The 18,218-nt window shown below is 37.3% G+C and overlaps 1 protein-coding gene across 4 annotated transcripts in view; it reads left to right on the top strand.

The window, feature by feature from the left end:
• Window positions 1-2,039: 2,039 nt before the first annotated feature.
• Window positions 2,040-18,218, top strand: part of PEX5L (peroxisomal biogenesis factor 5 like) — a 246,584-nt gene continuing 230,405 nt past the window's right edge. For all 4 annotated transcript variants that reach the window (XM_082461401.1, XM_082461408.1, XM_082461409.1 and 1 more), the window contains exon 1: window positions 2,040-2,458. In XM_082461401.1, the coding sequence (XP_082317527.1) occupies window positions 2,438-2,458 (21 nt within the window). In that variant the 5' untranslated portion in view covers window positions 2,040-2,437. The remainder of the gene's footprint in view (window positions 2,459-18,218) is intronic.

Raw genomic sequence — 18,218 nt, 5'->3', positions numbered from 1 at the left:
AGTAGTTGCCATACAGGTTCAAATGTTTTTATGGTTGATGGCTCCTTGAATCTTCCATTAGATAAAAATAAGCATATAATGGATTGGAAAATTCTGGCCCCAGTGTTACTTCACAGATTTCTAGCACCTTCAAATAAAATACTAGAATTTCCCTAAGGTTTCTATACTATTGACAACATGCAAGTGTTTTATAATAAATAATTTCCCCCTTTAAAATTTATAGAGCTTGAGGTCTCAGGAAATCATCACTCATATTTTATGGACAGGAAAAAGCCTGTTTACATACTTGTATATGGTGGTTTAAAATTGACAACTCCCTCTGCATACATTCAGTCAGCCCTGTGCAGTAGGCTGGGCAGATACTTGCCTTACTTCAAAAGTGAGGAAATAGAGAATTAGTACACTTGCCCAAGAGACCAGTGAGGTAGTGAGACAGAAATTGCACTTCTACCTACTGATTCCTATTCCAGTGCTCTGTCCTATAAAGGACAATAAAACAAGAACTGGATGGTACTTTACAGTTTACAGTGCTTATGAACATATCTCAGTTCTCAAGGTAAAACAATCAGTTTATCATGCAAGGTTTAGACATTAAAAAGCTGAAGTTTAAAGAAGGTAAAGGAAATTGTCCAAGGTTAACTACTGGTGGAGTCCAATAAGAATCCATGTCTCCTGCCTACAAGTCTTAGTCATTTTGTGTTTGGTTGGTTGATTGTTTTAGGACCTCAGGTGCATTAAATTGGATTAACCATTTTTGGGGGTTCCTTTCACTCTCTCCTCACTAATCCATGCATGGCTTTGTTTTATTTAGTTACATTTGATTTTTATAGGATAATACATGTCTGTGAATCACCACCCAACTTAATAGCTAAAACACTGACAATTAACCTTCATATAAAATACCTCCTCATCTCTTTCCCATACCTCCCCTTACCCAGCGTCACCAACATTTTAAAGACTATATTAATTGTTCTACTGCTTTTCTTTTCATATAGTTATATACAAATACGTTTATATTCCTAGGGAGTTTGGTCTTTGTTTTTAACTTTATGAAAAGTATATCATGCTATATGCAAGATTTGGGGGATTATATCACGTTGTATATAATTTGGGGGACATGTGTGATTGGAGATCTTTTTACCAACAAAAGTAGGTAATCAAGGTATACACACATACACCAGCACATGGTGTGTGTATGTGTATGTATATACATTTATAATGTAAACATTACATCAAACTATCCACTCTCTTCGACTTGAGACATATTAAATGCACTCTACCTATATATTACATAGTAAACACCCATTCATTCAACAAATATTTATAGGGTGCCTACCATGTGCCAGGAGGTACTGTACTATGCCCTGACACACCGTGCAAAAACAGATACATTCTTTCCCCAAATATCCCTGATCTCATGGAAATAACATTGTATATATAGAGACAGACAATAAATATATAAAATATACAGGATGTTAGGTGATGTTAAGTGCTAGAGAGAAAAACAAATCGTGGAAGGCCCTTAGGGACTGGAGTTTGCAATTTCAGGGTAGTCAGCAATGAATTAGGGGTGGGGTGAGTGGGGAGAGGCTTAATTCACCGATTGACAGGGAGGTAACTTGTGAGAGCTAAATCAGAACAGAAGTAAACTCTTCGGAAACCCCCGTGCTCAGCTTATTCTGTCTGTAGGATGATGGGCTTAGTCGGTATTGATGGCTCCTGGAGAGACAATACATATATATTCCTCCTACTTTTCTTGCAACTAGCCGCCAGCTCGGCTGGAGTCTCCCTAGAAGCCGATGCCGCACCTGAACACCTAGTAAGACCGCCACCGCCCGCGGGCACTTAGGCGCCACGTGCGCGCATTCCCGATCACGCGCGCAGTGGGGCGCGCGCCTGCCTCGGCCGCTCCCGGGGCCCGCCGGGGACGCGCGCGCGCGTGTCCGGCCCCGCGGCCTCTCGGCAGGGACGCGGCCGGGAGGGCGGCGCGCGCCCCGCTCGGCAGCTGCGGCGGCGGCGGCAGCGGCTGGTGTGGGCGCTCACGTCAGGGCGGGGAGGAGGAAGGGGTTCGCTGTGGAAAGAGTGAGAGAGACATGAGGCAGCCAGGCAGGAAGCGAGAAAGTGTTCGGCGGAGAAGGAGTGAGTTTTAGAGACGCCCGGCGAGCAGGACCTGCGCCTGCGGGAGAGTGTGGCCGCCGGGGCTCCTCGCCTCCTCTGCTTGCTCTGCTGTGTCCGCTTTCAGAACCCCGAGCGAAGAACAGTTCCCGACAGCCTAAAGCGCTGTCAAGGGGCCGCCGCCGGCCAGGCTACCTGGAGCCTTGACCTGGCTCCGGGGCACCCTCTGAGAACCCATCTTCTCCCCTCTGTTGGTGTGCAAGTCAGCACGGGGGGGAAAGCATCCGGCAGCCTCAGGGAGCCCTAAAGAAGCTGAAGCAGAATGTACCAGGGACACATGCAGGTAAGACACTTCCATCGAACTGGATAGGGATCTTGGGGACTAATATAGGAGCCAGGGGGTTCACCAAGTTACTGTGGTCAAGTGCTGCCTTCATACAGTTCAACAAGTGAAGTGGTGCAACGTGACCATAACATTTCAGTCCGGTGCTTTCGGTAAAACTAGACGGGTTTCTGTGGGAAAAGGGGAGGAAATACCTCAGAACTTTGATTGGGAAGTTTGTTTTCTGTGCATTCCCTGAGCCTGTTTCTTTAAACAAATTAAAGGAATCCAAAAAGAGGAAACCTGGAGATGACCGTGTTTCCGTTGTAATCCTATTGATGCAACTCGGCATGTATGTCAACTGAAGGGCAAACAATAATAGGAAAGACAAAGCTTTTCCTATATCATCTGCAAAGGTTTCTTGGCAGTTGGAACACTTTGCCACTTTCGTATTATTTTTTAAAGTGATAATTTTTAAAATGGTTTGTGCTGTATTTTCCCCCTTCAGATGATGGGACATTGTCATCTATCCCTATAGTCACAGGATGACTTAGGAGGATGAATTTCAAACATGTCCAAGAGACTCTAATGTTTTTCAGGGGAGGTGCTGTCTCTGGTTATTAAAACTCATCTGAGCTGAGCCACTGCTTCTCTCTGATGTTCTCTACTCTCTTGGGCAAGATTACTTTAACCTTGATTCCAGTTCTCATTCACATGGTTGGTTCTTCCTTATAAAGGCAGGTGTATGCTTTGAGGGGAAAAAAATGAAATACTAACTCAGCTTCCTAAAGTATAAACTGAGCTCTTTTTTTACTGTTCCTAAATGCTTTAGTCATGGACTTAATGTTTGGGCTTCCTTTCCATTACAAAGATGGTCAAATACAGTTATCATATGTGGTGCTTTCACCCTGGTGTATAATGTGTATGAATACTGAGGATGTTACTTATGTGTCTTTAGAGCAATTTAAAATAGATAAGTTAACATGTTACTGCATTTGTGACTTAGTATTACCCAATATTTAATTTCCGAGTCTTTGGGGAAATTCTTTTGCATTATAATTTATTTTTATATAAAATGGTATTGTATCATATTCCTAAGTTTTGTAAGAATTCTGAATCAGCACTATCAGAATTCTAAAAGCATTTCCCGTATTACTGACATCATCCTGTTTTGAAAATTATTAATAGAATTATATCACAGTTGTTGGACAATAATTAGTGCCTGAAGTATATTTCTAAATATAAACAATAAATACGATCTGCATGTTTCTTATTAAAGCTACACTAATTGGAAAGTTTAGTAACAAAGAACCATTCAAACAATCACAGCTAAAAAAATTAACAAAGGGTTATTACCATAGTTCTATGTTTCATCTTCACCCAAGAATGATACTTATAATTTTATGTATTATCTATTTATTATACCTAAACAGTTTCTCCACAGGCGTAAAAATAGGAAGATTTTAATAAATGGAGTCAATCTTCAGAAAATTGCTCATTCACACAAAATTCATAATTGACTACTTGAGCAATTTACTAAAACTTTCCACATTCTTTTTTATTTGAAAATATGTTTTTGTGAATGAAGAATTGAAGCAACAATCTGATAAACTCAGGCACCCCCAAAACAATTTAAACTAAATTTTCTGAATACTTCAAGGATTGATGTTACTGAAACTTGAATTGTCTAGAATAATGTCTGAGGGTTTCATTTCACTTTGAGAGAATAGACAAAATGTAAGACTCTGCATATGATCCTGCCTTAATGTTTTTTGCTTGTGTACTTCTATAACAGCAAATATGATGGCTTGCAGTAAAACTCACAAATCTTTGCTGCCAAGCTTAGCTTGGAAACATTACTAAATACTGTAATCAATATGCTTGCCAAAATTTCAGAGCACAGTACTTTTCTCCTTTTTACTATTGACCACTGATGTTAACTTCTAAGGCTTTAATAGTTTAGTAGCTATTAAATGATATGATCATCTGAGTGGGAACGCCCCACCCCCAAAAAAACCACTTATTTCAATCTGATTTATAATATAGTTACTTGCTGACATTTTAAAACCCCAGTCTCTTTCCCAGAGAATAGTATTTAGCCTATAGACAAAATTTCCATTGTGTTGGTACATTTACATTAAATAAAGAATCTTTCCTTATCAGAGATAGTATCATCTTCCTGTGCTACCTGACTCTAATCACAAGGGAAAAGAAGCATAGCCCAAACACTCCAAAATATTTGTGATTTAAAATCTGAATACATATTTGGTAAAGTGGACCAGGGATGAGCAGATTTACTAACATTTCTGCCAACTTTGGAGTTCATTTGAAACACTGGTGTTACTTGGCTGATACCTTAAAACAGGAGTGAAACAGAAAATATTTGCAATCATTAGCTCTGCCTTCTAATTCTACTCGTTTCTGTATCCAAGAGATTTTAAAATAAAATGCTTTGTAACTAGACAGTCTGAGTGGGGAGGTGTTCACATGAAGTCTTAAAAAATAGTCTGATTTAAAACTCCTGTAGTGCCTTTGTTTCTGCAACTTAACGATTTTGTAAATAAAGTCTATTAATTCTTATATATATGTCTAATTCATCCAGTTTACCATAGAAACTGAATTCATTTTAGAAGCCACAATATTTTAAAATCACACATTTGGTTTACTCTGCTAGTTCATTAGAAGATAAAAGTTGACATCTATTACAGATAGATAGACAGCACTGCATAGTAGTGTAGATTTCTTGGTTTCAAAGTGAATGCCACAGGTATATTTCTTAGGAGTAGGGCCCCAGAGCTGTGCTGTTTTCCAAGTGCCTCAGCAATTATTTCCAAGGGGAATTCATCACCCCAGCAACTTAAGCAAAGGTTGTTTCTTTAGTGACTTTTAGATTTACTTCTTTTTCCCTTTTGACCAGGGGGCCAATGGTGTTTAAATGCACTTTGGCATCAGTTCTAACCAACTTTCTGTTTCTCATAGATGACCTGTGATCTTAATCCCTCCAATACCGCTGTGTGCTCTGCACTGCGATGCTTATTTGTATATGGCCATATGACTTAACACTGCCAATTAGAGCAAAATAATTACATGTCTCTGAATGTTCCCTTAGCCAAACCTTTTTTCTGAAATGGTATAAATACAAGGCAATATAATTTCAATTTTGAACTAAGATTTTCTTGTTTTTAATAAAGGATCCCCAGTAGTATTTTTTGTTACAAAAGAAAGTTATTTCAGAAGACAATCAAACAAAAAAATCTATTCGTAATTGTAACTGATCTTTATTATAGGCATTGAAAACAGACTTTTTTGACTTATTCAAGCCTGCTGAGGAAAAATTCCACACCCTCTGGCTTCACAAGACATTAATTAAGAAAATTTAAATGACAAAAATTATAAAATTATTAACATTTCAAAAAGTAGCCATTTATTTGTCTTCCCCCAAAGGGGTTTTGCGTTTTTATTTACGACTTTACTTAAGCCTTTAAAAAATTTTTTTCATGAAGGGGAACAGCTTGGATAACATAAATTATGTTAATACATTAGATCTGGCCACTGGAGACTCATTCGGTTCACTAGAAACAACGAACATAAGAAGCCAGTCCAAAGTAAGGGCATAGAATGTTTTCAACATCTGTGACAGCAGTTTGTCATAACTGATACCTAAAGCAGAATTGTAAAGTAGATAATATTTGTCATGGATACTTCCACTTTTCTAAAAGATCCATTTTTCCCCTCCTGATGCCACCATTTTCTATCCTGTCATTTCTTTATCAACCCTTTGCTAACAAAAATATAATTAATACCAATATACCACACACATACACACACACACCATATTTGCATTTTTAGGGGGAAATCTTTGAAAATTAGGAGTTTTTTGCAGGGGAGGGTTATGTTTTAAGGAGAATGAGGTAATGCCGGCCTAGGGCTGAGGTTGATTTTGTTGATTTGGTCATGGATAGCTACCGCCCTCCCCTCCCCTCTCCCCCCCCACCAGCTCAAATAGTACCTGCCTTTCCTCCTCGAAGTCCTCCTATGAATGATAATCAGTATTAATACTCCTTGAATGAATTTATTTCAGACATGAATTTATTGTCTGAAATAGTATTAACTAGAACTCTGTTGAAGGAAATTCATGTACGCTGAAGCTGCTGTGCAAAATTATGACACAAGCTCCAGCAAGATTCCGAAGTGCCTTCCTATATATTTACAAGCAAATCATGCTTGGTATGAGAGTAATACTGAGCTTCTAGCACTTAAAAATTATAATACTTATGGTATAATATTGCTGAATACTTGATTAACCTGAAAATCTCATTCCCCAGCTATACCGGCCAACAGTTTACATTATAGACTTACTGTAAGAAACACAATATGTTCTTCCTAGATTTTGTTTATGGTTTATAAACATTCTTCCTAAAAACATGTGTTTGAAAGAAAAAATTCTAGCATACAAATGTTTTGACTATAAAACATTTTTAAAGTAAAGAATAAGAAAAGGTTAAAACAGAACTTGTTAATTTTAAAATCTTGCATCTCTAGTATTACCACTGCCAACCTAAGAAACATTAAGATGTGATGCACCATGTAGTCAAAACATCTGGCAGCCTGCTTTTTTACACTTTTCATTGAGATCACATGTTGCCAACACAGGCATAAGTTAGCGCCGTTTAAAGATTTTATATTCTAGAATTAATTTCTTGATACATTTATGGAATAACTGGTGTGCATTTCCTGCACTGAAAGTGAGGGCACACTACAGCCTAATGTTTCCCTATGGGACCTAAGTCCAATCTGAGTGTTTGGCGACATCTAAACATGATGTCATTTCAAATACACCAATAAGGAAAATGGGGTTGCCAAGTTTCTGAAATATGAAGCCTTTTTATCATTCAGACTTTGTAGAAGGAAAAAAATCACCTTGAACTATAGCATGTAACCCACGGATCAGAGACCAGATGCTGTGAATTGGGGGTTACATTTCTTTCAATGACCCCTTCCTTCGTCTTCACCTCACCCACTTCCCACCCCTCCTCACCTATGCCATCCCCTTTACTAGGGATACCAAATGGAAGACTTTTTTCCCAGCCTGTTAAGAAAGATTTATATATCTTATATATTATTATATTTTACAGAATATAAACAGGAAGATAGCTAATACCCTGTTGGTTAAATATCAAGACCATGGCTAATTGTTCAGAGCCCAGAGTCTAATATAGCAAACTACCAGTATTGTCATATAATGTCATTTTTTTTTCTTTTATAAATACGTTATTTATGACAGAGGTGACACTGGCATTGCAAGAGGAAAATGTTCTTTGTCAATCAATGATTCTTGGTTAATTGGATATCTATATAATTTTTTTAAAGGTGAATCTTGACTTCTATTTTGCATGTACACAGAAGTCCATCCCAAGTAGGTTAAAATAGGAGAATACATTTATGACCTAGCAGGTAGGCAGTGAACACGTGAAAGTACATTTACCAGTAGCTGTTTTAATGTCCTTGTTTACCAATTCTGTTATCTGTGTCGTTTTGTGGACTGTTTCTATTGATTGATTTTTATCTTCATTATGGGCTGTATTTTCCTGCTTCTTTGTATGCCTGGTACTTTTTGATTGGATGCCAGACATTGCGAATCTTACATTGTTGGGTGCTGGATATTTTTTAATTCCTTTGTTTTTTAAGTTTTGTGTTTGGACACAACTAACATACTTGGAAACGGTTTGATCATTTCAAGGTTTGCTTTTAAGAGTTTTTACGTGATACTAGAAGCTACCAAAATTTTTTGGGATAGGGCTGACTTGTCCCGTCTTCTGAGGTAATATTCTTCTGAGTACTTTATCTGATGTCCCACTCATCAGGAGATTTCTTGACTTGGTTTTGGGCATGTGAACTCTTTATAGCCCTGTCTGAGCTCTAAGAAGTGCTCTGGCTGTTCCTTTCTGATGGTCTGAGGGTAGCTTCCTCACATACATGATCAGAACTCAGGGGAAGACTAGTGGGGGAAGCCTTTGCATGTCTCCAGAGCTCTCACTCTGTGCAGACTTCTCCCTAGCATTCTGCCCTGTAGAGTCTAACACCCGGGCCTCCTCAAATCCTCCACTCTGTCTCCTCAGCTTAGTGAGGATACCAGACATTTTGGGGTCCTCGCTTCCTACATTATGTCCTGGAAACTCTTTCCCGGCTGTAAGTAGGGCAGTCACAGTGCTCACCTTATTTGTTTCCCTTCTCTCAGGGATCCTGTGAGGCCTTTCTTCCCAGTGTTTAAAAATCATTGTTTTGTATATTTTGTCTGTTTTTTTCCCCAGTTTTATTGAGACATAATTGACACACATCACTGTGTAAGTTTAAAGCATACAGCATGATGGTTTGACTTACCTATATTGTGACACAACAGGTTAGGCTACCGTCCATCTTCTTATGTAGATACAGTAAAAAGAAAGAAGGGAAAAAGGAAGAACATTTCTTCCTTGTGACGAGAGCTCTTAGGTTTTATTCTAACAACTTTCCTATATATCATCCAGCAATATTAGCTGTAGTCATCAGGTTGTGCATTACCTCCCTAGTACTTATTTATCTTATGACTGGAAGTTTGTGCCTTTTGACCGCCTTCCTCCAATTCCCCCTCCAATTCCCCCTCCTTCACCCTCTGCCTTAGGTAGATCACAAGTCTGATCTCTTTTTCTGAGATTGTTTATTTGTTCTTAGATTTCACATATAAGTGAGATCATATAGTATTTGCCTATCTCTGACTGACTTATTTCACTTAGCATAATGCCTTGAAAGTCCATCCATGTTGTCACAAATGGTACGATGTCCTCATTTTTTATGGCTGAGTAATAATCCATTGTGTGTGTATGTATGTATGTGTATGTATGTGTATGTGTATATATATATATATATATGTATATATATATATATATATATACATATATATACATATATATATATATATACCACAACTTCTTTAGCCATTCATCCACCAGTGGACACTTCAGTTGTTTTCATGTCTTAGCAATTGTAAATAGTGCTGCTAGGAATGTGGGTGTGCCAATATTTTTTGAGTTAGTGTTTTTGTTTCCTTTGGGTATATTCCCAAAAGTGGAATTGCTGGATCATATAGTAGTTCTATTTTAAAATTTTTGAGGATCCTCCATATTGTTTTCCTAGTCACCGTACCAATTTGCAATCCCACCAACAGTGCACAACAATTCCCTTTTCTCCACATCCACACCAGCATTTGTTATTTCTTGTTTTTTGGATGTTGGCCATTCTAACAGACATGAGGTAATATCTCATTGTGGTTTTAATTTGCTTTTCCCTAATGCCTAGTGATGTTGAGCATCTTTTCATGTACGTGTAGCCTTTCTTATATCTTCCTTGGAGAATTGTCTATTCAGGTCCTTTGCCCACTTTTAATTGGGTTATTTGGTTTTTTTGCTATAAGTTCTTCATATATTTTTAATATTAACCCTTTATCAGGTATATGTTTTACAAATATTTTTTCCAGTTACATAGGTTTTCTTTTCATTTTGTTCATGGTTTCTTTTGCTGTGCAGAAGCTTTTTTACTTTGAAGTAGTCCCACTTGTTTATTTTTTATTTTGTTCTTTGTGCTTTAGGTGTCATATTGTCATTTTTGACGGATCCTTATTAGTACCAATATACTACTTCTCTTATTAAAACTCTATTAGATAAATAACCGTTATTATTCTCCATGTGAGATTTCACTAGATTGATCATCTTTATTATTTTTAGATAATGACCATTAAAAATTTCACAGATGAAAAATAATGAGCTCATTTAGATAGGAAGAGGCTGCTTATCCACCATTTCATTCAAGAGAAACACACAGAACTCTGCCAACAGCTCTGAAATGGGGTGAACCTAAGCCAAGTAGGAGAGTTTGCATTGCAGGTGCATACACAACTCCCCAAAGCTCCTCTTCATGCATAGAAAGCCCTGAGAAACCAGACAAACTCTGTAAGTGGGAGGTGGTGTAGCAAAAACTTTTTCTTCCAAACAGAATGCCATATGGTCATCTATAAATCATGGAGATTCCAAGAGCTGATTGGTGCTGTTGTGATGCCAGATGCCAGAAATCTACCTAGGGAGCCACAAAATTCCCACTCCCACACAGCCTCTTAAAAATTATGCCGTTTTTAAAGCAACTGGTATGGTAGAAGAATTCAGAACCATTTCGTGTGAGTAATGATAGAAGGAACTGGGGATGTTTAGCTTGGAAAGTAAAGACTCGAGGAGACCATGATGACTTTATATAAATATATGAAGGATTATTATGTAAGAAGGGAATAGGATTATTCTGTACATCCTTGAAGGTTAAAACTGGTATCATATCAGGGTGAGGTAAAAAGTTTCCTCAAGGCAACGACAGTAAGAAGACGCTGGATACAGTACCCAGTTCTCACTGTGGTGAGCTGCCTGCTTGGAGATGGAAGAGGTCAAGAGTGAAGGGGGAGCTGAATGTGAACAGAGCACAGTGCCCCTGTGCACACGCAGGCCTCTGACACGAGACCATTATGCCTGTGGATGAAATCCAGTGAAAAGCACCGTGAGATGGCATGTGTGTTTGTGTGTGCGTGTCTGTGTGTCCCACCAAAAATGGTTATAGTCGACTGAAGTAATGACCTATAGTAAGCAAAACCCAGTATGTCCTGGGGGGAATATTCCCGGTTCTCTGAAAGTATATGGGTGAGCATCAGACAGAGCCATGCCAGTACCATGATGCAAAGTGATCAAAAATAGTGAAAGGTTAGAAAATATGGAACCTCTTCAAGGAGATGAGAAAGAGGAAAACCTTTAAACATCATAACATGAAGCTGCTAGAGGTGCAAAACATCTTTTTACTTCCTTTCACATGGGTGTTAACTGTAACATACATGCTTATGTGGAATGGTATCCTCTGATCATGCAGGGACATAACATCTGAACGGACAGGTGATTATGTGCACATGAAACACCCGGGAGCTTATTGGAAATGCAGACTCTCAGGTCCCACTCCAGACCTACTGAATCAGAAACTGAATTTTCCAAGATACCCAGTGATTTATACGTACATTAACATTTAGGATGCACTGATCTGAAAACATCTACATAGAGAACAGGACCTGATGTATTGCACTGAGACCTTAGCAAAAAGTTAGATTCTTGGCTAGTTTTCTGACATCACAGAGGCATAATGAGGTACCTGAGAGAGGAGCTGGCAAGAGCAACTATCACAACTATATTTGAATAAAATTTCTTTCTTATATTGATATCATAACCTCCGCCTAATTGGTTATAGTTTTTCCGTCTGGGGAAAGCTCAGCAAACATATTATGTTCCATCTGAATATAATAAGCCTTCAAATATTTAGAGAACTATTATGTCTTCATCCCATTAAATCTTTTCTTCTCCAAGATAAACAGCCCAGTTCACTAATCGTTTCTCATAATGACATTTCTGATGCTTAATGGCTCCACGAAAGTATGGCCTCAGAACAAGACACAGTGCTCAAGATGTGATCTGACCAATGCCAAGCACTGTAAGATTATTTATCTCCTGGGAAAAACATCTACTCAGACAGCCTAAGACTGCTGTAGCATCTTTAGACTAAATTGTCCTCTAAATTGTTCTGATGTTTCTATTCTCTGAATAACTTGGGAGTTATCTCACAGGTGTTAGGTCTTTATACCAGAATAATCTTGAATCCATACATGGATTAGAATATTCTAGGTTAACAGTTCCTTATGTCTCCAACAACTGCAGTAATGTTCAGTTTTGAGGTCACAGAATCCTGAATTTGAAGGACTCTTGAAATTGTTTTGTTCAACCATTTCATTTCACTGATGAGGAAACTGAGGTCCGGTAAATAAGAGACTTGCTCAAAAGGTCCCATATAACTTAGTTAGCAGAGGTAGTACTGTAATGAAAGCTGCCTTATCCTAGTGTGCTATTCCCATTACACTTTTTACTCTTTATTTTGAATTACAATAAAAATCTAAGTGAAAAGTAAGCATTATAATAAACTACTAGATGTTTTCAAATATCCAAGTGTTTGGCATTTAGTCACAAAAATTGATTTTTTCCTGCTTTTTGCTGTTAGTGTAACTATTTGATTTTTTTAAATCTTTTATTTTTTTTTAATTTTTATTTTATATTGGAACATAGTTGATGAACAATGTTGTATTAGTTTCAGGTGTACAGCAAAGTGATTCAGTTATAAATATACATGTATCTATTCTTTTTCAAACTCTTTTACCATTTAGGTTATTACAGAATATTGAGCAGCGTTACCTGTGCTATACATTAGGTCCTTGTTGTTTATCTATTTTAAATATAGCAGTGTGTACATGTCAATCTCAAACTCCCAGTCTATCCCTCCCCCCCCCACCCTTCCCCCCTGGTAACCATAAGTTCATTCTCTAAGTCTGTGCATCTGTTTCTGTTTTGTAAATAAGTTCATTTGTATCACTTTTTTTAAGTTTCCGCATATAAGTGATATCATATGTTATTTGTCTTTCTCTGTCTGATTTACTTCACTTTGTATGATAATCTCCAGGTCCATCCATGTTGCTGTAAATGGCATTATTTCATTCTTTTTAATGGCTGAGCAATATTCCATTGTATATATGTACCACATCATCTTTATCCGTTCATCTGTTGATGGACACATAGGTTGCTTCCATGTCTTGGCTATCGTAAACAGCACTGCAACGAATATTGGGGTGCATGTATCCTTTTGAACCATGTTTTTCTCCAGACATATGCCCAGGAGTGGGATTGCTGGATCCTATGGTAGTTCTATTTTTAGTTTCTTAAGGAATCTACTAAAATTGAATATGTAAAATATCAAATAGTTTCTTAAGGAACCTATTTGATATTTTACATATTCAATTTTACTAGTCATTTGTTTGGCTGACAATGGAAGAAAGTCTGGTCTGTAAGTCTGTTTTAAAAGTGGAATGAAGTGCCATGAAAAGCTTTATCATTTTTATTTCCTAAAGGTGTTCCTCACTGTCTCTCCTTGGACTGACTAGTCTGACCATTTGAGTAAACTGGTTTGATAGGTTCTTGGAACTAGTTGCCTAAATATACAAGTAAAGCCATCAGGAGTTCTTAGCTGTAAGAAACAACTCAGAAAACAGAAGACAACTCTGGCTCATTTAAGCATAAAGGGAATTTATTAGAAGTATATTTGGACAATTGAAAGCATGGAAAGAATGTTGAAGATAGAAAAATCACCATTTTTGCAAAAATCGTAGTAAAAATTGATTCAAGCAAGAATAATGGTCAATGGATGCTAAATCTGAGGAAAGAGGCAGTTTGAGGAGAAACAGGATATTTATATAACATCAAAATGTCACCCACATAAATTACAAAACAAAAAATCATGCCTTTTCCATGGAGAAATTGCACACTAAGTTACCAAAATCAAGATCACCGATAAGGTGATCAACTGGATGTCCATCTCTGGATGCAATGCCCTGAGAAGGACACATCATTCCTATAGTAGTACTGCTAAGGATGCACAACCTGAATATAATCATGAGAAAATCTCAGACAAACCTAAAATGAGGGATATTCTATAGAATAAGCAGATTATGTTTTTCAAAAATGTATCATGAAAAACAAGGAAAAACTGAGATGTTTATAAATTAAAAGAAGACAAAAGAGACAATGACAGCTAAATGCAGTACGTGATAGTGGACTAGATCTTGGACTGGGAAAGAAAATTGTCATAAAGCACAGTGTGGCACAATTGAGACTTGAATATGGACTAGATGTTAGATTAGTGTTACTGTTATATGTGCTGATTTTGATAACTAAACTATGGCTGTGGCAAGAAAATATCTTTGTTCACAGGGAATACATGCTGCAGCATGAAGGGGCAAAGGGGCATAGTACAGGTAACCTACTCTCAAGTGATTTGGAGTAATGAAAATAATAATATGCATGATATAATTACATAGAGAGAGAATGCCCAAATATAGCAAAATGTTAAAAATTGGTAAATCTGGGTAAAGTGTATTATGGGAGTCCATTGTACTATTCTTGCAATTTTTCTGTAGGCTTGTGATTATTTCAAAATAAAAAGGTTTCTAAAATATTTTTAAAAAACACATTAGGATACTCACAGACTCCTAGAACTAGGCTCCAAATGGAGGGACCACGAAAACCCCATGTTGGAGCTTCAGCTGCTGCCCCCCACTCCCAGGATGAATGTTCTACCATGACTATGTGCCCCCAAAACTCAATTCAAAGTGGGGTCAGGTGTAGCTGGTTGGTGGAACTGAGTCAACACATCCATACCGTATTTGCAAGGTAGTCTGGGAAAGTACATTTCTGCTTGCCACCAATATTCCAAAAGTGGACAGTTTCCCAAATATAGAGTTTAGATTTGGGAAAGTTAAAAAAATTAAAAAGCCAGTATCCACTATAACATGTTATAGATATTGCTTGAAAGTAAAACAAACACCTCTCTATCTTGACCTAACTAGAGTTCAATCGGCCTTGAGGGATAAGAGTTAAAAGAAAATAATTCTCTTTAAGTCCTGTGCTTATTTGGTACTACCTGCCATTACATGCATGCCTGCAGGAGAATACAGTAAAGCTAGAATATATTGGTTTATTAAATCATGCAGCAAAGAAGAGTAGAATGATCCCTCCGTCATTCATCAGTGTCCATTTACTGCTCACTTCCATTCTTTTTGAGAAATTAGAAAGAGCCCTGCGAAGGATTTAGTAATTAATCAGGGGATTAAAATACATATCATGTACCTTAGTGATAAGAACATTTTTCCCTCCATACGCAGGAACTTAATGTGGAAAACTGGGCACATTAGTGTTTCATATTCATCCAAAGAATGATTATAATCAAGGTGCTCTATGCATTTGAGTCATTAATATTGATATGCAGCCTATTACATAAGCCTTTAGGAAGGTTATGTAAGACAAAAGAAAGTGTTCTTAAGCTTGGGGCAAGATTAAATTAAAATAGAATCCTGGAGATATAAATGTCTTTAGGGTTCACATAGCACAACTTTGTCATTTCACATATGAGGAAACTGAGGGCTAGATCTTGATGGCCCAGACTTCTGGTACTAATAGCCTTCCCCAAAAATGAGGGGGTGGGGGAAAGATGCTGAAAGGCTTTTGATGGCATGCATCAGACATTGCTTAATGATCTCTCACATTTGAAGAGGCTACAGAAACATACTGGTTAAGAGCTTGCGCTCAGGATCAGACAGTCCCAAGTTCAAATCCTAGATTCACCACATATTATCTGTGGGATCTTGCTCTAATAACTTATCCTCTCTAAACCTCACTTTCCCCATCTATGGCAAGAATATAATAAATGTACCCATACGTTGTGATGACTTTGTAAGGATTAGCTCTTATGTTTTTTTTTTAATTGAAATATAGTTGATTTACAATGCTATGTTAATTTCTGCTGTACAGCAAAAAGATTCAGTTATACTTATATATACATTATTTTTTTTATATTCTTCCATTATGGTTTATCATAGGATATTGAATATAGTTCTCTGTGCCATATAGTAGGACCTTGTTGTTTATCCATTCTATATATAAAAGCTTATATCGGCTAACCCAAACCTCCCATTTCACCCCTCCCCCAACCCCCTCCCCCTTGGCAACCACCAGTCCGTTCTCTATCCATGATTCTGTTTCTGTTTCATAGATAGGTTCATTTGTGTCATATTTTAGGCTCCACATATAAGTGTGTATCATTTTTTTAGATTCCACATATAAGTGACGTCATATATTTGTCTGACTTACCTCACTTAGTATGATAATCTCTAGGTCCATCCATGTTGCTGTAAATGGCATTATTTCATTCTTTTTTATGGCTGAGTAACATTCCATTGTGTGTGTGTATATATATATATATATATATACCATATCTTCTTTATCCATTCGTCTGTCGATGGATATTTAGGTTGCTTCCATGTCTTGGCTATTGTATGTAATGCTGCTATGAACGTTGGGGTGCATGTATCTTTTCAAATTACAGTTTTCATCTTTTCTGGATATGTGTCCAGGAGTGGGATTGTTGGATCATATGGTAACTGTTTTTTAGTTTTTTAAGAAACCTCCAGACTGTTCTCCAAAGTGGTTGCACCAATTTACATTCCCACCAATGTGTAGGAGGGTTCCCTTTTCTCCACACCCTCTCCATCATTATTATTTGTAGACTTTTTGATAATGGCCATTCTGACTGGTGTGAGGTGATAACCTCATTGTAGTTTTGATTTGCATTTTTCAAATAATTAGAGATGTTGAGAATCTTTTCATGTGTCTATTGGCCATCTGTATTTCTTCTTTGGAGAAATGTCTATTTAGGTCTTCTGCCCATTTTTTGGTATTAAGCTGTATGAACTGTTTGTATGTTTTAATATTAAGCCCTTATCAGTTGCATCATTTGTAAATATTTTCTCTCATTCCGTAGGTTGTCTTTTCATTTTGTTTATGGTTTCCTTTGCTGTGCAGAAGTTTATAAGTTTAATTAGGTCCCATTTATTTATTTTTGTTTTTATTTCCATTGGTCTAGGAGATGGATTCCAAAAAATATTGCTGTGATTTATGTCAAAGAGTGTTCTGCCTATGTTTTCCTCTAGGAGCTTTATAGTATCCTGTCTTGCATTTAGGTCTTTAATCCATTTTGAGTTTATTTTTGTATATGGTGTTAGAGAATATTGTAATTTCATTTTTTTACAGGTAGCTGTCCAGTTTTTCCAGTAACGCTTATTGAAGAGACTGTCTTTTCTCCATTTTATATTCTTGCCTCCTTTGTCATGGATTAATTGACCATAAGTGCATGGGTTTATTTCTGGGCTTTCTATCCTGTTCCATTGGTCTATGTGTCTGTGTTTGTGCCAGTACCATACTGTTTTGATTATTGTAGCTTTGTAGTATAGTGTGAAGTCAGGGAATTGCTAGTTCTGTGAAAATTGCCATTGGTAATTTGATAGGGTAGCTCTTATGTTTTTACAGAGCTGGCAAAGTGTTTCATATATGTTGTATGTGGAAGAAGGAGTTTAGCCACAGCAGTGCCCATTATACTTGGCTGTTTACAATAGTGACAGATGCTTGATTTTCTTCTTCTCTCACAGTTCTGGATTTTTTTTTTTTCATTTCCCTATCCCAAAACTCTTGCCTCCAGTACACTGAATATTTACTCATCCTTTATATTCCACCCAAATGTTATCTCCTCCGTGAGTGCTGCCCTGTGCCTCCACCAGCACCCTTCCACCTCCCCCACACACAATGCAGAATTAGGGATGTCTTCCTTAATGCTTACTTAGCATCTTATATCCATCATTTATACCATAATTGACATTTAGTTTTAAATATTTATTTTTGTCAGTCTCCCCAGCTACTTGTAAGCCCTTCTGTGGCACTGACTATATATTCAATACATCTTTATATCCCTGGAGACTAGAAGTGCTAGGTACATACTATTAATGTAGTATTTATTGAATGAATGAAAGAATGAATTGATGAATGAATGGATGAAAGAAAGAATAAAAGAATGAATAATTGAAATACTCAGAAGAGTCCCTTAGTGTCCTGAATAAGGACTCCAAAGTGCAATTGGCATGGTCTTCCTGATTCTAAGACACATGGCCCCAGAATCTGGTCTATTCCCATGAGTTTCAGAAGTGAATACATATCAAGTGAAGTTTTCACACACTGGAAAGGGAATCAATTACAGGGAAACCTTATAAACCTTATAATTAGATTGCCACTGTAATTAA

This window comes from Balaenoptera physalus, assembly GCF_965194825.1.
Source record: "Balaenoptera physalus genome assembly, chromosome: 4".
NCBI lineage: Eukaryota > Metazoa > Chordata > Mammalia > Artiodactyla > Balaenopteridae > Balaenoptera > Balaenoptera physalus.
Note: the sequence above shows the minus strand (reverse complement) of the source record. Positions and strands in the feature narration are given on the sequence as shown.